The 24,903-nt window shown below is 35.6% G+C and overlaps 1 protein-coding gene across 6 annotated transcripts in view; it reads left to right on the top strand.

Moving 5' to 3' along the window:
* VPS13B (vacuolar protein sorting 13 homolog B) overlaps positions 1–24,903 on the top strand; it is a 784,298-nt gene that overhangs the window by 77,611 nt on the left and 681,784 nt on the right. For all 6 annotated transcript variants that reach the window (XM_046642610.1, XM_046642612.1, XM_046642609.1 and 3 more), the window contains 6 exons: positions 2,512–2,607; positions 3,089–3,211; positions 3,679–3,816; positions 4,767–4,854; positions 18,269–18,460; positions 23,491–23,660. In XM_046642610.1, the coding sequence (XP_046498566.1) occupies positions 2,512–2,607; positions 3,089–3,211; positions 3,679–3,816; positions 4,767–4,854; positions 18,269–18,460; positions 23,491–23,660 (807 nt within the window). The remainder of the gene's footprint in view (positions 1–2,511; positions 2,608–3,088; positions 3,212–3,678; positions 3,817–4,766; positions 4,855–18,268; positions 18,461–23,490; positions 23,661–24,903) is intronic.

Below are 24,903 nucleotides of genomic sequence, written 5' to 3'. Positions count from 1 at the left end.
GTTTCATCTCTGTCCTCTCTTTCATTACAGAATTTCTTTAAAGGGTTGTTCGTATACAGCTTCTCTCTTTCCTCACCTCTCTTTCACTCTTCAAGACAGTCCAGTTTCTTATCCAGATCCTCATCTAGCTCTGTTTTTCAGCATTGCATAACCTACTTTGACCACTTCCTCTGTCAACAATGCGTGTAAAATATATGCTCAAAAAAGATTATGTAATAGTTATTTTCAGGTTAAAGATTAAGTTTTTTTTATTACCCTTTTATTTTCAGAAATATAAAATTACTAGTACTTTGCTACCCCTTATGTGTTGTTCTTTGATTATATATTGTCTTCTCTGCCCCTCAAATACACTCCAACTTTAATTTGGGGTTATTTATTCCTTGGCTTTTTACGATAGTATTACTACACATGTAATATTCCTGAACAGTATCTAATTCATCAACAAATGTATATTAATACCATCTATGTGCTAGGCACTGTTCTGTCTCTAGAGATATCACAGTGAACAGATCAGATATAAAGCCCTGCCTCTTAAAACATAAATTGTTATTATAAACAAATGAGATATATAGTATACCCATTGGTACCAAAGGCTGTGTAGAAAAAATAGAGAGGGAAGAGGAATAGTGGATGCCTCCACTAGAGGGGAGGGGATTATGCAATTTAAAGTTGGGTGATCGGGGAAAGCCTGAATAGGAAGGGGATATTGAAGCAAAGACCAGTGAAAGAGGAAGCTTTGTAGATACGTGGTAATGAACATTCTAGAAATAGAAAATATAAAGGCTCCAAAAGTTCAAGGAATAGCATGGAGGCCAGTGGGGTCAGAGCAAAGTGAGCTAGTGTGGAAGTAGTACAAAATCAGGTCAGAGAGATAATACAGTTGGGAGAGGTCCATAAATTGTAAAACCGTGTCATTAGTTAATACATCTTTTTAAAAATTTGAAACATTTAGATCTCTCTAAGATTTCTCTAAGGGAAATATGTTGATATTTAGGAGGAAAACATTAGAATTCATTGTTCAGCTTGGATTTGAAGAATGTATGGAATTAATTTGTGGTTCGTATTTTGGTCAGAAAATAAGGTCAGGTTTCTGCATTAGCATTCTGAACAGTTGATACCAATCCAACAAAATCATGCCAAATTATATGTAGCATTTTTTAATAATGTTGAAAATTATTCTTGTAATGCCTGAGTCCTTTTAATCAATTAATTGCTTTTTCTCTACAATAATTGTAGACAGCTGAGGGGTGATCAAGTTTAAAATACTCAATTTTACTGTAGCATTTTAGATTATAGAGTTGTTCTTTAAAACAGCAACATTGTGTGCACTACTTCTAGAAGCATCCAAGAAATAGAGCTTATATAAAGAACTGTTAGAAAAAATGAGAATAATTAGTTGATTCTCAGTATAAAGAGATTATCATGCTTAAAATTATAACTTTTCAGTTCAATAAGTTGTATTTAACCCAAGTTATTGTTTTTTTAAAAATGTGATCTTTGACTTTTTATTTAAGTTTGAAGAATATATCCATTTCACAAGAATAAGGGTTGCTGAATCATAGCAAACATGGGCAGAATACCTTTTTTAAAAAAATAACATCTTTATTTTGGAATAGTTTTAGATTTACAGAAAAGTTGCAAACATAGTGCAGAGAGTTCACATATACTACTTACCCAGTATCCCATATTGTTAATGTCTTACACTGTCATTTGTCAAAACTAGGAAGCCAGCATTGGTGGATTACTTTTAAATTCCAGACTTTAATTGAGTGTTTCATAATGTCCTTTTTCTGTAACATGATCCAAACCAGGATACCACATTGCATTTAGAAAAGTATCTTCTAAAAATAATTTAAATTATCTAATTTTTGGATACATACAAATAATACGTTGTAAGCTTCAGAGGAGCAAGAATTTTTTTTTGTCAGCGTCTAGATTAGTACTTTTATCTTGCAGACACTCAATATTTGCATTATTGAATGAATCTATGAGACATACAAGATGCATACTTTGTAAGTAAACACTCGTGAAGCTACTCCCCTCAGAACTAGAAAAAGTTTTGTTGAATCTATTTGTGTTTTCTTCACAGTTTTCTGTTTGATTACTTTGAAATGATTAAACTAAACCTGGCTGAATATATTAGTGGATAGAAAAATGAGATGAGGTTAAAACATATGTAAATTTTTGGCAGGATATTTGAGCCATTTTATGACTATGAGTCTGTTATAGCTACACAGCTATCACTTTTTAAAGCAATGTTGTTAAGAAAAAGTAGTTAAATAAAATAAGGTGGGATTTAAATTCTCTATATCAGCTTAGAATAGTGTATTCAACTTTTATACCATGGATAATCTGTTACAGCTGTTTTTGTTGCACCTGTTTTCCTGCTTAATAATTAATTTTCCGGAATCTTAAACTTGGCCTTGTTTCCATCAATTCATCATAATAATGACAGTTTATTGCCATTTAATACTAATTTGACTTTCTTAATATTCTTATGTTGTCTCTTAGCTTACTGAAATGCAAGCTGAGAGTAGTTATTACAGCCCTCAGAAAGTCAAATCTAAAGAAGTATTGTGTTGGGAACAAGAAGGAACTACAGTTGAGGTAATCTTTCAACATTGAACATATATTTTTAAACTTTTGAATGGTCTTTAAAATTAATATTTAATAAACAGTTTTTTATCATTAGTATGTTTGAAAATGTATTTATAGTTTTATATTTGTATTTTAGTGGTCAGTAGCATTGGTTGAAATAATTATTCCGTTAACAAAGGTTTTACAGTAATATGCAACATCAATTTGTTCTTTCATTTTACTTTCCTATGTTCATGTGTTTCATATGTGCATTCATATGTTTGTGTGAATTAATGTTTCATGAAGTGCTGGTCATTGAGGATACAAAGATGTGAGGATATGGAGACAAGTAAGATGTTTCTTACCTTAATAGGGCTTATAATCTTAGGAGAATAAATTTGCAAAGGCCATAATCCTGAAGATGTTTCGACTTTAGAAATTCTAAAAGGAGGGCCTGTAACATTTTTATGAAATTCAAGTTCTTAGTTCTAATGTTTCCTTTCTCTTATAGGCCCTTATGATGGGAGAGCCTTTCTTTGATTGCCAGATTGGTTTTGTAGGTTGCAGAGCCATGTGCCTTAAAGGAATTATGGGTGTTAAAGATTTTGAAGAGAATATGAGTCGAAGTGAAACTGTAAGTCAAAATTTCCCCTTTTCCTCCCTTTTTTGGATAGAATGCGGGGATAATGAAGTACTTATTGAAGTGTTTAACCTTACCAAAAAATCTGTTAGACTTCATATATCTTTGGCTTGAGAGAGGAACTTTACTGTTTTCCCCTGTAAGAAATTATAGAGCTTAGGGGAATTTAGAAAGTTGGTAGCACTTAACACCTGGACAGTAGTTTCAAATACTTTCCAATTCATAAATGTTCTTCTTTCTTGTTTATGGCAGCTACTTGGAGTTCCTTTTTGGTTTGTTAAAATGTTCTTTGCCAAAATAGGCAGTGAAAATGGAGACAGCATTCCTTGTCTTTTTACAGGACTTCAAGTTGTAGTGATTTCTATGGACTACTGAATGGGTGTTATAAAACCAAGGTTTTATTTTCTTTAACAAATCTAATGATTTTTCCTCCTGTTCAGAATTTTTGCATTCATTTTCAGGAAGCCTGTTTCTTCATTTGTGGTGAAAATTTGAGTATGAAAGGTTTGACATACCTTACAAATTCATTGTTTGATTACCGAAGCCCAGAAAATAATGGTACTCGTGCAGAATTTATCTTGGATGCAGCTCATCATAAGGTGAGAGAATATAAATTGGAGCCAAATTCTAGGCTGTGATGGGGAGACACTTCATGTGAATACCTATGATTGCCATCTTTCTTCTCAAATAATATATTCTGAGTGCTAGTTGTTTATTCAAACGTTTGGAGTATTTTCATCCAGCTTCTACATCTAGAGGTTTGAGGAATGCACAAGTTCTCTGCTTTTCTATAGCATGTAACCACAGTTAGTTTGTGTATGCATTCTCTACTTTTGAAATAGTCATGGAAGAAACATAGAGTTATCTCTCTTAATTCCAGTTACTTCTAGGGTGTGGGATTAATGGGAAGAGATGAAGAATTCCACATTTTACTATGTATATGTCTTGGTATTATTTAAATTTTTCATGTAAGATTATATTAATGAACTTTTTATGGAATAAATTTAAAAATTGAAAAAAGGTACCTGAAGATTAGTATAATAGAATAAATAATTTACATTTTAAGTCTTTTCACTACAGACTTAGGTTTATAGTTGAAAGTAAAGAATTTAATTTTGACCTGCATAACTATCATACATTTCTGATCTTTTAGTATATATTAGTGTTTGTTTCATAAGTCTACTTAAATATTTAAGGATTAACTCTATTTGAGAGTATACATTATTAGACAGTTTTGTGATGGTGATAAACGTCAGGAGTGTATTATCCTACTCCATTATAGGTATTCATTAACCGGACATTATTGATAAAGTAGTCAGAATGTCTAGTAGAATTATGGACGTCCTTTTGTGTGGTCTATAGTAGAGGTAACATTACCTTTGCTTAGAAGTGAATTCTTTGAATAACCTACGTTCTTTTGTTTTGATAATCCTTTGAGTTGGTACACATTCTGCGTAAGGATGTGTATCTGATTCTTGACCTATCAGGTTTTACACTCAAAAGTGTCTTCTATCCAATATGTGTTCTGTTTGCTTTGCTTTGTTGGCAGGAGACATACACTGAGATAGCTGGAATGCAGAGGTTTGGGGCTTTTTATATGGATTACTTGTATACGATGGAGAATAACGGTTGCAAAGGTACTTGTTTCTTTCCTTTATGTTTGCTTTTCCTTGAACAACAGAAACAAAGGCTTCTTCAGAATCAGTTGGTCCTTGACTTGTTGTGCTGTGTTGCATCAGATTTACCTTCTGTTACTTTGAGTTATGGTTTAATTTTAATGTCATGTTAGAATTTCCTTAGATTCTGGACATTTTTAATCCTTTCTTTGTGTGGCTGATTGAAAAGGCATTTTATCTAATCACATTAGTTCTAATATGTACCAAATATTAAAATTGTGCTACATCAAATTTCATATTACGTTAAGTTGTCAAAAAGCATAAACTTTTCCTTTTCTTTATTAAATACATTTTGAAAGTCATGTAGATCTTTTTTATTAAAAAAAGAGTTTGTTGTTTCAAGCAGAAAAGTGGAAATAAATTCTTCTGGAAACTATGGACACAGTTTTGTTAGTGCTGTGGAGTCAATTCTGACTTCTAGCAACCCTGTGTACAGCAGAGCAGAACCTTGCCCAGTCTTTTTGCCCCATCCTCTCACCTTCTGGTGCTGTATCAGACAATGCTGCACTGCTGTTCATAGGGCTTTCATGGCCAGCTTTTTCGAAAGTGGGTGGCCAGGTTCTTGTTCTTAGTCTGTCTTAGTCTCGAAGCTCCCATGAAAGTCCACCATAGGTGACTCTGCTGGTATTTGAAATACTGATGGCATAGCTTTCAGCATCACAGCAACACACAACTGCCGCAGTATGACAACTGACAGATGGGTGGAGTGGTTCTATAACCAGGAAACAAACCCAGGTCTCAGTGAGAGCACCAAATCTTAACCACCAAGGCTGGATATGAACATAGAGTCTTTTATTATTTTATTACATGTTTTATCCTTATTTTATTATGTTAGCAATCAAATGATGTTTTCAAAAACTTGACTATTTGGTATTTTATGTGCACATCAGTGTACTATGTTGTGCTTATTATTCCAATCTTTTTTCATATTGAAAACTTAGTGAAATAGGTTTGCCATTTTTTGTTAATTTTTAATATTTTAATAAATGATTACTATGTTTTAGGTGATGAGGTAGATACTGTGAATGCAAAGACCACCAAAGCATTTCTCAAGAAACCAATAAGTAATGTTTAACTGTGCACTTAAATAAATGATTATGATACATCACATTAAGAACAGTAGTATTAATAGAGAGCTAAGAGAGGTACAGGTAAGAAAGTGACTACTTTTGTCTGTGTGGTTGAAGACTTTACAGAAGAGTTGACCTTGAAGGATCATTAAGTTTTTTTAGATAAAAAGAGAAAAAAGAGAAGAAATTTGCTGCTTCCTTCTTTTTTGTAAATTTTTTTCTTTTTTATTGAAGTAACACTGGTTTATAACATTATATAAATTTCAGGTGTACATCATTATATTTCAATTTCTGTGTAGACTATGTCGTGTTCATCACCCAAAAACTACCTACCATTTGTTACTGTACACATGTCCTACTACCTCTTTCTCCCTCCTCCCTCCCCATTTCCCCTCTGGTAACTACCAATCTAATCTCTGTATCTGTGTGTTTGTTGTTGTTGTTGTTTTTATCTTCTACTTATGAGTGAAATCATACAATATTTGACTTTCTCCATCTCAGTTATTTCGCTTAGAGTAATACCCTCAAGGTCCGTCCATGTTGTTCCAAATGGCAAGATTTCATCTTTTTTATGGCTGAATATTAGTCCATTGTATACATGTACTACATCTTCTTTATCCATTCATCCATTACTGGGCACTTAAGGTTGTTTCCAGTTCTTGGCTATTGTGAATAATGCTGCAGTGAACATAGGAATGCAAACGTCTTTACACATTCGTGTTTTCATGCTCTTTGGATAACTACCTGGAAGTAGAATAGCTGGATCATATAATAGTTCTATTCTTAATTTTTTGAGGAATCTTCATACTCCTTTCCTTAGTGGCTGCACCAGTTTTGTAATGGATTTCTAAATGTTGGCGTTCTCACTGATCAAACCTTGGATTCCCTTCTTTTCCTAAACTCTTTCCTGAACTAATCTCATTCTTTTCCATGGATTTAAGCACCTTCTATATTTGTTTTTTAAAATTTATTTTTTCTTGAATTTTATTTTATTTTATTAGGTGTACATCTTAATTTATTTTGAATTCTGTGTAGGTTACATCCTGTTCACCACCCAAAGACTAATTACAATCTATCACCACACTTGTGCCTAATCATCTCTTTTGCCCTCCTTCTTCCCACCTTCCCCTCTGGTAACTACCAATCCAATCTCTGTTGCTATGTGTGTGTTTGTCGTTGTTTTTATCTTCTACTTATGAGTGAGATCATACAGTATCTGACTTTCTCTCTCTGACTTATTTCACTCAGCGTAATATCCTTGAGGTCCATCCATGTTGTCACAAATGGCTGGATTTCATCATTTCTTTTCTTTCTTTTTTTTTTTTTTGAGGAAGGTTAGCCCTGAGCTAACTACTGCCAGTCCTCCTCTTTTTGCTAAGGAAGCTTGGCCCTGAGCTAACATCCATGCCCATCTTCCTGTACTTTATATGTGGGATGCCTACTACAGCGTGGTGTGCCAAGCAGTGCCATGTCCGCACCCGAGATCCGAACTGGTGAACCCCAGGCTGCCGAGAAGCGGAACGTGCGAACTTAACTGCTGCGCTGCTGGGCCAGCCCCATCATTTATTATGGTTGAGTAGTATTCCATTGTGTATATATACCACATTTTCTTTATCCATTCATCCCTTGATGGACACCTAGGTTGCTTCCAACTCTTGGCTATTGTGAATAATGCTGCAATGAACATAGGGGTGCATGTGTCTTTACGCATTTGTGTTTTCAAGTTCTTTGGATAAATAACCAGCAGAGGAATAGCTGGATCATGTGGTGGATCTATTCTTAATTTTCTGAGGAAACTCCGTACTGTTTTCCATAGTGGCTGCACCAGTTTGCACTCCCACCAACAGTGTACAAGGGTTCCTATCTCTCCACATCCTCTCCAACACCTGTTGTTTCCCGCCTTGTTACTTATAGCCATTCTGATGGGAGTGAGTTGATATCTCATTGTAGTTTTGATTTGCATTTTCCTGAGAGTTAATGATGTTGAACATGTTTTCATATGCCTGTTGGTCATCCGTATATCTTCTTCACAGAAATGTCTGTTCAGACCTTTTGTCCATCTTTTAATTGGGTTATTGGTTTTTTTGTTGTTGAGATGGATGAGTTCCTTGTATATTTTGGATATTAACCCCTTATCTGATACATGGTTTGCAAATATCTTCTCCCTTTTGTTAGGTTGTCTTTTCGTTTTGTTGATGGTTTCCCTTGCTGTGCAGAAGCTTTTTAGTTTGATAGTCCCATCTGTTTATTTTTTCTTTTGTTTCCCTTGCCTAGTCAGACATGGTACTTGAAAATATGCTGCTAAGACCAATGTGAAAGAATGTACTGCCTATTTTTCCTTCTAGACGTTTTATGGTTTAAGGTCTTACATTCAAGTCTTTAACCCATTTTGAGTTAATTTTTGTACATGGTCTAAGATAATGGCCTACTTTCATTCTTTTGCGTGTGGCTGTCCAGTTTTCCCAACACCATTTATTGAAGAGACTCTTCTTTCTCCATTGCATACTCCTGGCTCACTTGTTGAAAATTAGCTATCCATATATGTGTGGGTTTATTTCTGGGCTCTTGATTCTGTTCCATTGTTCTGTGTGTCTGTTTTTGTACCAGTACCATGCTATTTGGTTACTATAGCTTTGTAATATATTTTGGAATCAGAGAGTGTGATACCTCCAGCTTTGATCTTTTTCCTCAGGATTCCTTGGACTATTTGGGGTCTTGTGTTGTTCTATATCAATTTTAGGATTCTTTGTTCTATTTCTCTGAAAACTGTTGTTGGAACTTTGGTAGGGATTGCGTTGAATGTATAGATTGCTTTAGGAAGTATGGACATTTTAGCAATGTTAATTCTTCCCATCCAAGAGCATGGAATATCTTTCCATTTCTTTGCGTCTTCAATTTCTTTCAACAGTGTTTTACAGTTATTGGTGTACAGATCTTTCTCCTCTTTGGTTAAGTTTATCCCTGGATATTTTATTCTTTTTGTTGCAATTGTAAATGGAATTGTATTCTTAATTTCTCTTTCTGTTACTTTGTTGTTAGTGTATGGAAGCACAACTGTCTTTTGTATCTTGATTTTGTATCCTGTGACTTGACTGTTTTCATTTATTATTTCTTAAAGGTTTTTAGTGGTTTCTTTAGGGTGTTCTATATATAAAATCATATCGTCTGCCAATAATGACAGTTTGACTTTTTCTTTTCCACTATGGATCCCTTTTATTTCTTTTTCTTGCCCGATTGCTCTGCCTAGGACTTCCAATACTGTGTTAAATAAGAGTGGTGAAAATGGGCATCCTTGTCTGGTCCTGTTCTTAGAGGGATAGCTTTCAGTTTTTCTTCATTGAGAATGATATTAGCTGTGGGTTTGTCATATATGGCCTTTATTATGTTGAGGTCTTTTCCTTCTATACCCATTTTATTTAGAGTTGTCATCATAAGTGGGTGCTGTATCTTGTCAAATGCTTTCTCTGCATCTATTGAGATGATCATGTGATTTTTGTTCTTCATTTTGTTAATGTAGTGTATCAAGTTGATTGATTTGTGGATGTTGAACCATCCCTGCATCCCTGGAATGAAACCCAGTCGACCATGATGTATGATGTTTTTAATGTATTGTATTCGATTTGCTAGTATTGTTGAGGATTTTTGCATTGATGTTCATCAGTGATATTGGCCTGTAATTTTCTTTGTGTTCTTGTCTGGTTTTGGTATCAGGATAATCTTGGCTTGGTAGAATGAGTTGGGAAGCTTCCCTTCCTCTTCAATTTTTTGGAACAGTTTGAGAAAGATAGGTATTAAGTCTCCTTTAAATGTTTGGTAGAATTCACCAGGGAAGCCATTTGTTCCTGGACTTTTATTTTTTGGGAGGTTTTTGTTTACTGTTTCAATCTCCTTACTGGCGATTGGTTTATTCATATTCTCCACTTCTTCTTGATCCAGTTGTGGCAGGTTGTATGATTCTAAGAATTTATCCATTTCTTCTAGATTATCTAGTTTGTTGGTGTATAGCTTTTCATAGTCTTCTCTTATAAACTTTTGTATTTCTGAGGTGTCCATTGCAATTTCTCCTCTTTCACTTCTGATGTTATTTATTTAATCCTTATCTCTTTTTTTCTTGGTGAGTTTACCTAAAGGCTTGTCACTTTCATTTATCTTTTCAATGAATCCACTCTTGATTTTATTAATTTTTTCTATTTTTTTTTAGTCTCTATTTCATTTATTTCTGCTCTGATTTTTATTATTTCCTTTCTTCCGCTGATTTTGGGCTTTATTCTTCTTTTTCCAGTTCCTTTAGATGCTCTATTAGATTGTTTATTTGGGAGTTTGCCTGCTTGCTGAAGTAGGCCTGAATTGCTATAAAATTCCCTCCTAGAACCACTTTTGCTGTATCCTATAGATTTTGGCAAGTGATATTTTCACTATCATGTGTCTCCAGGTAATTTCTGATTTCTCCTTTGATTTCTTCATTGACTCCAATTGTTGTTAGTAGCATTTTGTTTAATTTCCACATAATTGTGGCTTTTCTTATTTTATTCCCATAGTTGATTTCTGGTTTCACTCTTTTGTGGTCAGAAAAGATGCTTGGTATTATTTCGATCTTCTTAAATTTATTGAGACTTGCTTTGTGACCTAATATGTGATCAGTCCTGGAGAATATTCCATGTACATTTGAAAAGAATGTGTATTCTGTGGTTTTTGGATAGAATGTTCTACATATATTGACTAAGTCCAGCTGGTCTACTGTGTCATTTAAGGCAGTTGTTTCCTTGTTGATCTTCTGTTTGGATGATCTATCCATAGGTGTAAGTCAGGTGTTAAAATCCCCTACTATTATTGTGTTGGTGTAGATTTCTCCTTTTATGTCTGTTAATAATTGATTTATATATTTAGGTGCTCCTGTGTTGAGTGCATAGATATTTACAAGTGTTATATCCTCTTTTTGGATTGTTCCCTTTATCATTATGAAGTGCCTTTCTTTGTCTCTTGTTACAGTTTTTGTTTTACAGTCTATTTTGTTTGATATAAGTATTGCTGCCTCCGCTTTCTTTTCTTCGCCATTTGCATCGAGTATCTTTTTCCATCCTTTCACTTGAAATTTGTGAGTATCTTTAGGTCTGAAGTGTGTCTCTTGTATGCAGCATATATGTGGGTATTGTTTCTTTATTCAGTCGACCACCCTATGTCTTTTGATTGGAGGATTTATTCCATTGACCTTTAAAATAGATGTTGATAAATATGTATTTATTGCCATTTCGTTACTTTTGTTCTGTGTGTTTTAGTAGTTCTTCTCTGCTCCTTTCTTCTTCTCTTGCTGTCTTCCCTTGTGGTTTGATGGCTTTCTTTAGTAATATATTTCATTTTTTCCCTCTTACTTATTTGTTTACTTATTAAAGGTTTCTGGTTTTTGATTACCTTGAGTTTCCTGTATAATAATTCTACCTATATAGCAGTCTGTATTGAGTTGATAGTCTCTTTAGCTTGACCTCTTTTTAAAAGCTCTACTCTTTACTCCCCTCCTCCCACATTTTATGTTTTCAAAATCATATCTAATCTCTTGTTTTGTGTGTGTCTATCCATTACCCTCTTATCATTGAAATGGGTAATTTTGGTCCTTTTGTCTTTTAACCTTCATATTATCTTCATAGATGGTTGATCTGCTACCTTTACTGTATTTTTGCCTTTACCAGTCATTTTATTGCCTGTTTTTTTCTTTTTTGATAATTTTATTATCCTTATTTGTGGTCTTCTTCCCACTTAAATAAGTCCCTTCAGCATTTCTTGTAGAACTGGTTTCTTGGTGATAAACTCCTTTAATTTTTGCTTGTCTGGGAGGCTCTTTATCTCTCTTTCCATTCTGCATGATAACCTTGCTGAATAGAGTATTCTTGGTTGTAGGTTTTTTCCTTTCAGCACTTGAAATATGTCATGCCACTCTCTTCTAGCCTGTAGAGTTTTGCCTGAGAAGTCTGCTGATAGGTTTATGGACTTTCCATTGTATGTTACTTGTTGCCTTTCCCTTGCTGCTTTTAGGATTCTCTCTTTATCTTTAGTTTTGGACATTTTAAATATAATGTATCTTTGGGATTATATTGTTTGGTGCTCTCTGTGCTTCCTGTACTTGGATGTCTCTTTCCTTCTTTAGCTTAGGAAAGTATTCAGTTATTATTTCTTCAAATAGATTCTCTGCCCCTTTATATCTGTCTTCTCTTTCTGGGACACCTATAATACGAATGTTAGTGCACTTGATATTGTCCCAGAGTCCCCTTAGACTGTTCTCATTCTTTTTAATTCTTTTTTCTTTTATCTGTTCAGCTTGTGTGACTTCCTCTAGTCTTTCTTACAGCTTGCTGATCTCTTCTTCTGTATCATCTGCTCTGCTATTGAGTCCCCCTAGTGAATTTTGCATTTCCAGTATGGTATTCTTCATTTCTGATTGGTTCTTTTTTATATTTTCTAAGTCTTTGTTGACTTTCTCACTGTGTTCATCCAGTCTTCTCCCAATATTGTTGCGCATCCTTATGAGTTTTTGTTTGAACTCTTTGTCGTCTGCGTTGCTTATTTTTCTCCCATTTAGTTCTTTTTCTGGGGTTTTGTCCTGTTCCCTTGCTTGCAGTGTATTCCTTTGCCTCCTCATTATGCCTCTTTCTCTGTGCTTATATCTATGTATTAGGTGAGTCACCTATGTCTCCTGATCTTGGAGAAGTGGCCTTATGTAAGAGATGCCTTTTGAAGCCCAGCAATGTGCTTTCCTCTTGTCACCAGTCCAAATGACCCAGGAGTGACCCCGTGGGCTAACTTGTGTCCTTCTGCTGGTGCAGAGTTGCTCTTACTGCAGGTACCCAAGGAGTCTAGTCTTTCCCTCCCTGGCCAGCTGTTCATAAATCAGGTTTGGCGAGCCCCAGTACCATCGTCTACAAAGTCTATAATAGCATACTTGTGTTGCAGTTTTCCTGTTAACTGGGTAGTTACCCAGTGGAGTTGGTTGCTAGGCTCAGGTGCTTACAGTTGCTGTAACCTCAGGTCTGCAAGGCTGTTGTCAGCTCTCTTAGGGTTGCAGCTGAATTGCGTTGGCCCTAGACACAGGAGCACCCAATTGTTTCAGGATATGGAACGTGGCGTCAATCCTATTTGTGCTGTTTGTGAAGCACAGGTGTTCTGCTGCTGATAAACCCCACCCCCCACAGGTCCACACACACCATCAGCACACTCTGGTCTGTGCACACTTCCTGACCGCGTGGAGTCTACCCCGTTGTCCCACTGCAGAGGCCCCCACCTCTCCACCAACACCTCCCACAGTTCACCTCGTCCCCACACAGGCCCTGCCCCACAGGGACAGACACACTTGCCTACCTGTAGAGGATCAAGGCACCCAGTCTATGCAGGCCGACAGGTAGCCTGAGGGCTTGCTGTTGGGTGGGGCTGGTCCCTATGGCAGGCTGCCTGCCCTGGCTGAACTGGATTAAATCTGTGCTCTATTTGATGTGACAGACCCCTGAGCCAACATGGTCTGTTGGAAGGGGAAGAACTTCAATGTTGTCTGCCAGCATCTGTGTCAGCATGGCTGTTCTACATCACTACAATAGCCGCCATCAATGTTTCAGTCTCTGGAGAGGTCTCACCTCTCACTGGTATGCACTCAGAGCCTACCCGGTGAGTCTCTTTTCACCAAAGGCCTGTGCAGCCTTCTTTCTGGTGATTTTAGGTTGCTCTCTGAGACCAATGAATTTGTGCATGGGCCCTCTAATAGCCGAATGTTATCAGCTTTCATCTGATACCTTTTCTGGGGGTATTCCCATTGCAGTTAATAGCCAGCCAAGCCAGATAGTAGGACAGTCGTCTTAGTTGTGCTGAGTCTGAAGGATACTTATAGTGGTAATGTGCCCCTGCTAAGGTCCCCACTTCTCCAGCGAGGGCTGTGTACCTTAGCGTGGCTCCTGCCTGGCTGGCTGTGAAGCTCCGTGGCTCACAAAGGTGGCTTTCTTTCTCTCCAGAAGGAATTTCTGCCTCTTCCACCTCAGTCAGGACTGTCCCTTGTTATGGCGGTTCTTTTTGTCCAGTTTTCAGTGTTCTCTTCAGGGTAATTTTTCCAAGAATAGTTGTAACCTGGTTGTGTTCTTGGGAGGAGGTGAGTTCAGAGTATGCCTATGCTGCCATCTGGATGAGATCTCTCCTGCTTCTACGCTTTTTAAATGATAGAAAGATGATTTACATTTGCTAGGATGCTTATATATTTTCTATCTGAGAGGCTGATAGCTTAGCTTTTAAGTTTATCACATTTTCCATTTCTGTGAATAGTATACAATCTCGTATATATCTTAGTCCTTAAGGTTTTTTTGACAAGATGTTAGATCGTAACATACAAACAGACAAGTTCTATATATTTACGTACAGAATAACAAAAAGTTATAAACACCTATGTATTCTCTACACAAGCCAAGAAATAAGACAATGTCAGCATCTGATAAGCCTCCTGTGTGTTTCTTTTCCTTTTTTTCTTTTTTTTTTTTTTGAGGAAGATTAGCCCTGAGCTAACTACTGCCAATCCTCCTCATTTTTTGCTGAGGAAGACTGGCCCTGAGCTAACATCTGTGCCCATCTTCCTCTACTTTATATGTGGGATGCCTACCACAGCATGGCTTTTGCCAAGTGGGGCCATGTCCGCACCCGGGATCCGAACTGGTGAACCCTGGGCTGCCGAGAAGCAGAACATGCAAACTTAACCGCTGTGCCACTGGGGTGGCCCCTGTGTGTTCCTTTTCTATCACACTCTCCTCCCTCCCTCCCTAGGGGAAACTGCTATTCTGAGATTTGTGTTAATCCCTTTCTTGCTTTTGTTTCATGACTTACACATCTACTTTCTCAATTGTGCAAGCAGATAATTTTTTTTGAGAAAATAATAAAATTCCATCGTTAATTTAAATTGTGAATGTCACATGTACTTTAAAAATGTATTCATTCATTCACTCAATAATCAGTTCACTTATTCCTTGCCTGCTCTTAGGTAGCTGTGTTCATATGTGTTTCTCATTGTGAATCTATATTCACTTGTAATACAGTGATGGTGATGTGATAATAGCTAATATTTATTGAATGGTTTTAACTGCAAGGCGCTGTTCTAGGTATTTTATGTATACGAGCTTATTTAATCCTCATAATAACCCTACTAGATAGATAACATTATTTCCATGTTATAGCTGAGGAATCAGCCAGTCCTGTACAGGTTAAGTAACTTGGCCAAGATCACACACGTATTATGTGGGATTTGAACCCAGCCACTCTAACTCTTCAGCCTGCATTCATAACTACTGTGTTAAGATTTTCTTCTTTCTTGATTACCTGAAACAAGAAATTTGTAGTAGTTTTAGTGTTTATGAACCTGAGAGAGGTATTTTCAAATTTTATAAGAGGTTTATTTGAAATACTTTAAAGAAATATTTTATCTAAAATTCTTGGCTTGTTGTGACTTGACATTTATTTGTTTCCATAGACCAAATTATCAAAAAGTGCCCTAAGTTTTATCTAAGTATTTAAAAGCATATTAAACTAATAATTTCACAAAGTTTGTAGTGAATTCTGAAATTTTGAAAGATTTGATTGCTGTGTTTTAAGTTCATGATAGTATCCTAATTAATGTAAGAAACTAGTAAATGCATTAAGAAAAAGAGCTTGTATTATTTATTTTTGTTGTGATAAGTGATATAGTGCTTTACTCACATTATAAAATGGCATATAAATTAAAATTTAGTTAAATTTTCTGTGCTAGTGCTTGATATTGATAAACATCTTCTGATAATTGTTTTGTTTTTGTTATCCTACTTGAAAGCACTCAAACCATGTTTTAAAAATGGAATTGAGGGGGCTGGCCCTGTGGCCGAGTGGTTAAGTTTGCGTGCTCCGCTGCAGGCGGCCCAGTGTTTCGTTAGTTCGAATCCTGGGCGCAGACATGGCACTGCTCATCAGACCACGCTGAGGCAGCATCCCACATGCCACAACTAGAAGAACCCACAATGAAGAATACACAACTATGTACCGGGGGGCTTTGGGGAGAAAAAGGAAAAAATAAAATCTTTAAAAAAAAAAAAATGAATTGAAATAGTTCTTATTAATATAACTTTAAATATTTGCTATTCTAACTATTACTTTTCTAGTCTTTTTATTTAGGAAGTCATTGCAAATGTTTTTATGGACCTAAAGTAGATAGCTGAAAATGTAATCCACAACAGGAAGATTTTTAGAGACATAAAAAGAGATCAGATTGAAACAATTCAGTTATTGGATTGAGTAAATAGATGAGAGAGGGGTATCATGGTTCATTGCCCTTTTGAATCTGGATGTCTGGGGAGAGAGTTGGTGTCAATTTAGGGGAATACTGGAATAGAAGGATTCTTGATTCTTACCTTATTCTGTTTAAGGATTAACTTTCTAGTTCCTGGAATAGAACTAAAGCAGGCTCTTTTTTTCTTTAAAGCTATGAGTTTTATACAGACACTCAGACTCATAATGTCTAAGTTATACAAGCAAACTTTAATGAGAACCAATGGGAGAGAGAAATCTCTAGTCAAAGAGGAAAACTAGGGATATATAGTTTCTCACCAATGAAAGCAGACTTCCTTGCACAGTGACAGCACAATGGTTGGTGGAGTTGTTTTGATAGCTTGCAGGTTTCTTCTTCAGATAGGAAGAAGAATAATTTTCTATTGGTAGGTATAAAAGTACAGGGAGATATGGGCAGTGTAGGTTCTTTTGTCTCTCGTTGTCCTGGGGAGACTGACAAGTCCTTCCTTTTTATTAGGCTACCTGGATATTGTCCTGACTCTTAATAAGAGCAGTCAAACATTCAGGGGGCTGGAGTGATTAAACATGTTAAGGGTGGGCACGAGTAGATATACCTTGCTGAAAAGACATGGCTAAAGCCAGTTGCAATATTACATTTGACAAGCCAGTGGCATCTAAATTTAAACTGCATTATAATTAAGTTGCATTATCTGTGGAAAAAAATAGAAGCCCCGTAGGCTTTTATTATTTTAGAGACAATTTGACATCTAAAAGAAAGGTCTTCTTATAAAGTGGCATTTGTTTAGGAAGCCTGATAAGCCCCTACAGGATTCAAAGCAGGGCATTTTCCTTCTTTTTGAATGTTGTGGTTTGCACCTGAAGTTCTTGTTTTCAAGTTACTGTATCCTAACAGGTAACTCTAAAAATGCCTGGTTTAGCTGTGGAAAGTAACGTTGTTTTGTGTGAATGGTACATTATTTATACCCGATTTCTAATGCAACTGAGTGTTATTTATGTGCGTCATAAAATATGTATAAGACTAACTTTGTTTTATTTGGTAGGATATTTAAGTCTGTGTATGGTAATCTTGTTAAGAATATATGAATAATAAATTTATTTTTTTGTCTGTTGTATCAAGACTAAAAATTGAACTGAACTCTTTTGTTTGAAATGAAGGAAATATATTTCTGAAAAAGTTGTTAGAAGGTCTAGATATAGAATTTTTGTGTTTAGTTGGGCCTTCCTAGATTCTAAAGTTCATATTAAATGCTGGAAAGCCTTGCTTTTCTGCTTTTGTTTAAGTAAACAAAATGGCTTAAGAATTAAAAATTACTGTATGTTGTCAATTATAGTAGTAGATTTATGTATTAAAACCATGTCTCTAATATAGAGTGTCCATATTAGATAAGGAGAAATACCTGTAGGTAGGGCCAAGATTTCCGTTAGAATATAGCCTTGGTTTCTCTTCAATATATGGGCAGATAAGGGATTGAAGAACTTGGGTTCTGCACCATGGAGCGTGGCCATAATAGTTTAATTCTGGAAAAAGTTCAAAGAAGATAATACCTGTTCTTCACTTTCGTGGTCATTATGAAATTCTCAAGGCACCCTATGAACATGTAATTTTAAACAATCGATTTTTCTGTGGAACTTTAAGATAAAATAGTAGTAAAGTGTAACTTCCTCCAGTGTTCCTCTTCCAAGTCAACTTAATAGCATTGTGTATAGAATTATTGAATATTAAACAATTAGATTTTACAGAATAATTTTCCAACAATGACCATTTCAATTGTATAGCACTTCTTATAACATTAAATGGATAATAGGAATAATTGTTTTTTGTTGATAATATCTTCTCATCTGCAGAGAGAAAAATATAGATTGGCAGGATTCTGTGTATCCAGCTGATGGTGGATTGGTTTTAAGGCATTAAGCTAAAAGCTGAAAAGATGAGAAAAGAGTAATATTAAAATATATGCTTGGTATGTCTGATTGATGCTTAAAATATTAACATAAAATTTGGCTTCTTGTAGGTTCTGCAAATCAACAAGACTTTTCTTCAGGGAAAACTGAAGATTTAGGAACCGTTCAGGAGAGGTCTACCAAAAGCCTTGTTATAGGTCCTCTTGATTTTCGCTTGGATAGCAGTGCAGTACACAGAATTTTGAAAATGATTGTTTGTGCCTTGGAACACGAATATGAACCATATAGCAGGCTAAAACCAGGTCTGTTTGGCTTAATTTTGAATCTCTTACCAGTTGATTTGAATAAGTATATAATCCAATTTGTTGTATTTTGCCAACTTATACTTTGTAGTATATTTTGCCTGTCTGACTTTCATGTATTTAGTTGTTAATATAAAGAATAAGCTTGTGTGTGGAAGTTATGGGAGAGTAAACTTGTGTGTGGAAGTTATGGGAGAGATCAAGATTTAGAAGCTATTTGCCAGTATTGTCAGTATTTTCTGAGAAAGAGCTGCCCTGAGCCAACATCTATTGCCAATCCTCTTCTTTTTGGTTTGAGGAAGATTAGCCCTGAGCTAACATCCGTGCCAATCCTCGTCTATTCTTTTATATGTGGGACACCTCTACAGTTTGACTGATAGGTGAAGTAGGTCTGTGCCCAGGATCTGAACCTGCGAACCCAGCTAACTGATGCTGAACTTGAACCACTTGGCCACAGGGCCGGGCCCAGTACCGGCAGTATTTTATTGTCACACCTTTTTGATACTTTTTCTAATATATACTCTTGAAATATGACCATTTTTCCACCTTAGTGGATTCTAAGGAGGAGACATGAACCCCATGAAGATGGGCTCTAAACATACAAATTTAACATTCAAGAAAACTTAGGTCTTACTGGTAAAAAAGAATTTGGTGTACAACTAATTTTTTTCTTCATGGTATGAAGATTTGGTTATCACAGTTTCATAAAATGCAAATTCCTTTTTTATGCAATAAAGTCCTGTAGAGTAGGACATGATAGCATAATGAGGGAGAATAGGATGGTAATTCAGCCTATGTGGTCAGACTGTGGTTTGAATTCTGACTCCCCACTTCTTATTGACCTTAGGAAGTTTAACTAACATAACTGATTTTTCATTTCTCTATCTGTATAACAAGTTTAATTATTGTGACAGGAATGGTTGTCTCCCTAATATCCATTCTTCTCTTATAGTAATAGAAATTTCCATGATAGAAATTTTCATCATGGGAATAAAGAATACACATCCCAAGTAGAGTCATATGACTAGGTTCTGGCTACTGTGATGGGAGCAGAACTTAATGTGAATTTTTGGGCCATGACTTTAAAAGGAAAAGAACATACCTTCTCCTCCACTTCCCGCATTATAATGGCTGGAAAGCAATTATAATGACAGGACGGGAGACAGGGTCTCATCTTAGACCCTGAGATGAAAACTGCATTCTGAGGATGACACAGCAGCAAGATAGAAAGAACCTAGGTCTTAGGTAGTGTAGGAGCACCATGTCAGATCTGGAGCCTTTAGACTCAGATTATGTGAAAGAGAAATAAGCTGCTGTTTTTGTTGAATCTTCTTTTATTTTATTTTTGTCACAGAAAATTTACCATTATTCTTAATGATACACTAATAGGACCTTCTAAAGGTTATTGCATATAAAAACATGTAACAGAGTGGGTAGTGCATAATAAGTGCTTGACATGTTCATGCATTCATTTTTTTTTTTAAGATTTTATTTTTCCTTTTTCTCCCCAAAGCCCCCCCGTACATAGTTGTACATTTTTAGTTGTGGGTCCTTCTAGTTGTGGCATGTGGGATCCCGCCTTAGCATGGCTTGATGAGCCGTGCTATGTCCGTGCCCAGGATTTGAACCCGTGAAACCCTGGGCTGCCGAAGCAGAGTGCGCAAACTTAACCACTCCACCACAGGGCCGGCCCCCATGCATTCATTTTTTGCACCTTGCTTGAATGCGTACTCCATGCCAGACACTCCTGTAAGTGCTAGAATGGTACGTACAGAATGGCTAAAATAAAAAACAGTGACAACACCAAATGTTGGGAAGAATGTGAAGAAACTGGATCACTCATTCATTGCTGGTGGGAATGTGAAATGGTACAGCCACTCCTGAAAACAGTTTGGTAGTTTCTTTGAAAACTAGACATGCAACTGCCATATAACCCAGCAACTGTACTCCTGGGCTTTTATCCCAGAAAAATGAAAATTTATGTTTACACAAAAAACAGTGCATAATTTGTTTTTCTCATGTCAGAGTCCAACATATAACATGAATTTTTATTTGAAGCAGTTTCTCATCTCAAAAATGTGATATATATAAAGAAACTATTGTTAACTGACTTTAATATATAGGCACTTTTCACTTTGCATGGTAGTTAGGGACCATAAAAATGTGCAAGCTGAAATTATGCAAAGTGATGATATTCAGAGGGACAAATTGCATTTGTTCCACACTTTTCGATATTTTTGTCAAAACACTAAAAACTCCTCTTACTCTTGATATAAATGTATATAGAAATGAAAATAATAGTAAAAGGAATAGTAAAAAATTAAAGGTTTTATTTCTTTGTAAAAAATTTATCGAGTAGCTTGAATAGTTCTTGTCTCCTCATATAACTTACATCATGGAGTGAGGGTGTCTTTCCTATGCTTTGACAAATTGTCATACTCCTAAGTTTGGATCAGATTCCAACATTTCATCCTATACACTTTCAATGCGTGAAAACCTCTGAGAGTTCCTTTAATGGGAAGTATTTGGCTTGCATCGCTTCCTCTGAGACAGCTTCATCCTTTTTTGTCACAACCACTTTCCTCACCTACATTGATAAGTTTATCTTTACTATGTTTCCCTGGCTGCATATCGAGAGTCTCTCCAGAGGTGCAGTGTTTATATTCCCATGGTCAGCTGTTTCTTCTGTAACTCCGTTTATGTTTGTTTAGAATTTCACTTCCAGCATTAGCAGTTTTATTTCTTTGCTGCACTTTCATCTTTGATTGCCAATTCTCTGTTTGAATTATCCATTTTTGTAAAACGTCACATGAGTTTATCACCACTAAACAAGGAGCCAGTTCAACTAGTACATGCTTTGCTGTCTATGCATGAACTAAATAACAGATACTAGTAACCAGTAACCAAACCTGACAGACTTTGAAAGAAGTGACATGATTGGTCACTGATTGTGATGCTCAGCTCTTACTTATGTAATGATTTTGGGACTGAAGAACTAGCAGCGAAGTTTGCACTTCATGCAGTTATTTACAGTTATTATACTGTGGTAACTGATATTTGAACTGTGTTTTTTGGGAACTGGCATTTTTTAACTAAAAGAAGATAACTGAAATTCATGCATATCAGAACTGTGCAAAGTGAGAGCTCCTGTACGTACATATATACATATATATGGGTGCGTATGTATTAAATCTTCAGTTAGCAGTTCTGCTCCACTCTTTTTTTTTTTTTAACTATTTACTGAAGTCTAATATGCATATTGGAAAGCACACAAAACCTAAGGGTATAGTTCTGTGAATTTTGCAAACTTAACCACATCTATGTAACTAACTGTTGAAGAAATGGAACCTTACCAGCACTTCAGAACTCCCCTTTGTGCCCTCTTTTGGTTACTACTCTGACCTCCAGGGTAGCCACCCTCCTTACTTCTAATATCATAGATTTAGTTTTGCTTATTTTAGAATTCATGCAAATGGAATCACATAGTATGTAGTCTTAGGTCTCTGGCTTTAGCTTACATTATGTTTATGAGATTCATTCTCGTTGTGTAGTATCCCATGGTGTGAATATACCATAACTTATTTATCCATTTTACTGTTGATGAATATTTGGTTGGCTTCTAGTTGTTAGTTATTGTGGTAGTGTTGCTACAAACAATCTAGTAAATGCCTTTTGGTAAACATATGTACCATTTCTTTTGGATATTTAAGACTGGAATCGCTTAGGTAAAAGGATTGCAGATGTTTACCTGTAGTAGATATTTCCAAACTGTTTTCCAAAGTGATTGAACCACTTTATTCTCCCAAACCACTTTACTCTCCTATCAGCAATGTAGGAGAGTTTACTTGCTCTTGACCAGCACTTGGCAAACCAAGACTCACTGCCTCTTTTTGCACAGCCGATGAGCTGATAATGGGTTTTGCATTATAAATAGTTTGAAAAAAATACAAAGAAGAATCATATTTTGTGACACATGAAAACTATATGAAATTTAATTTTCAGTTTCCATAGATAAAGTTTTATTGGAACATAGTCGTGCTCATTCAGTTATGTGTTGTTTGTGGCTGCTTTTGTACTACAGTGGCAGAGTTGAGTAATTGTGACAAAGACTATTTGGCCCACAAAGCCTAAAATATTTTCTTTATGGCTCTTCATAGAAAAAGTTTGCTGATGTTTGGTCTACATGCTTGTCAACATTTAATATTCTTAGTCTTTTTTATTTTAGCCATTCCAGTGGGTCTGTAGTGTTATCACATTGTGACTTTATTTGTAGTTATCTGATGCCTAGTGATGTTAATTATCTTTTGATATAATTTTTGGCCATTTGGATATATTATATTTTGCTTGTTTAAGGTTTTTTTTACCCATTTTTTTTAAATTGAATTATTTATTATTGATTTTTAAGAAGTTTTAAATTTTGTTTTTTTAAATTCTGTGGGTCCAAGTTCTTTGTGGAGATATCTATATCTATATATCTTATCTATCTGTGGCAAATATTTCCTCCCAGTCTGTGGCTTGCTTTTACATTACTTTAGTGGTATTTGTATGAACAGAATCTATTATTCTTTTAATGAAAAAGATTAGGAATTTCTTTAGAATATTTAAAAATAGAAAATGTGTATTTTTGTATAGTAAAGACATACATATACATTCTGGAGTGGTGTAATTTGTATCTGTTAAAGGTAACACATTGTTTTACAACTGCTTCATTGTTGAAAAAAATAGAATTTGACCTTAAAATTTGGGGAACCAATTAATTAGTTTTTAGGTTATTTAAGAACGTGAATTATTGGGGCCAGCCCTATGGTCAGGTGGTTAAGTTCGTGCACTCTTCTTTGGCAGCCCAAGGTTTCACCAGTTTGAATCCTGGACACTGATCTAGCACTGCTCATCAAGCCAATTAGAAGGACTGACAACTAAAATGTACAACTGTGTACCGAGGACTTTGGGGAGAAGTAGGAAAAATTTTAAAAAATAAAGTGAATTGTTTAAAAATAATTTTTCATTAAATTTTCATCATTTCATTTTAGATATTAAGTATGAAAATGAAACAATACTGAATCCTGAAGAAGTGGCATCTTTGGAGGAATATATTCCTACTCGACATACAAGTGTTACTCTCCTTAAATGCACCTGCACGATTTTCATGGCTGAGTTCAACTTGCTAGATCATTTGCTACCTGTCATTATGGGAGATAAGGTATATTTTGCAATTTACTACTTCTTTTCTTATCTATGCATATTTGTTGGTTCTATGATATTGTAAGAGGAATGTGATTAAGTAAAAGGATATCTGCTTATATAGTTATCTGTGATGAAGTTAAAGCAATGTAACTATGATTGTTAATTCTTAGAAAATTATTTATATTTATAGTATATAAAATTATATAAAGATATGATTTATAAATTTTGTATTATTATCATATAACATATAAACATGTATAAAAATATATTTTTAAGTAAAATAACCTCAAACTAAGGCTGTGTAAAGAAATGTTGAAGAGCATGGGCCTACAGGTCAGACCGTATACTAACTATGACACCTTATGATACCTTGCATTATATCCCTAAGCCTTGTTTTCCTTTTCTGAAAAACAAAAGAAAATTATATTTTTCAAGTGGGCTGACAGATTCAGCCAGTAAAGAAGCAAGAAACCCAGATAGATTCAGATAGTTTTACATAGACAGCAAAAGCAAATTGGTAATGGTGTCAGCTCGCCATGTCCCTTTCAGGACAACCCAAGGCCAAATGACATGCAATACATATGGTAGGGTACCTTGTTGGCGAGGATTCAATTCCACACTGCACCTAAGCAGTTATATAGCCTACAGCTGTACTCTAAGATGGGTGGGTTGAAAGCCCCATATCTCACCTGCATGAGGGATGCTAATGAGAAGATGTCTCATAGCAGCCTCCCTCAAAATGAGATGGTGGGTCAGAAATGGTCTTTTAGCAGCTCCTCACAAGAGCACTTATCTTCCCCTGAGAGTATCACAAGGATGTTCTACCAAGAATTAGGTCTGCTGTGGTTGGGCCTTGCCTTTGGTGGTCTAAATGGATTTGTGTAAGATTGTCAGGGTGCTGGCACAGAGCAGTCCCCTACAGTACCTAGCTTCTGGAATTATTTTGAATATTCAATGAGATAATGCATGTAAACCATTTTGCCCATATTAGGAACCCAGTGGTTACTGCTGTTATTGTTAATGAGGACTTACTAGATGCTTAATATTTGTTTAAGGTTCATATACAATGTATTGCTTTCTGACTTTGTTGTATACATATAGGGTATTATCTCCTTAATTTAGCATTTTTTTAGTTATATTTCTTTTGATATCTGCATAATGATGAAGATTATAGAAGTAAAAACTGTCCTAACTTTAGATAACATGAACTTATGGAAGTATGGCAGGGAGTTGACTATGATGCAGTAGTTTCATTTTGT

Source organism: Equus quagga, chromosome 16 (assembly GCF_021613505.1).
Source record: "Equus quagga isolate Etosha38 chromosome 16, UCLA_HA_Equagga_1.0, whole genome shotgun sequence".
NCBI classification, from domain to species: domain Eukaryota; kingdom Metazoa; phylum Chordata; class Mammalia; order Perissodactyla; family Equidae; genus Equus; species Equus quagga.
This window is presented reverse-complemented; position numbering and strand designations above follow the sequence as displayed.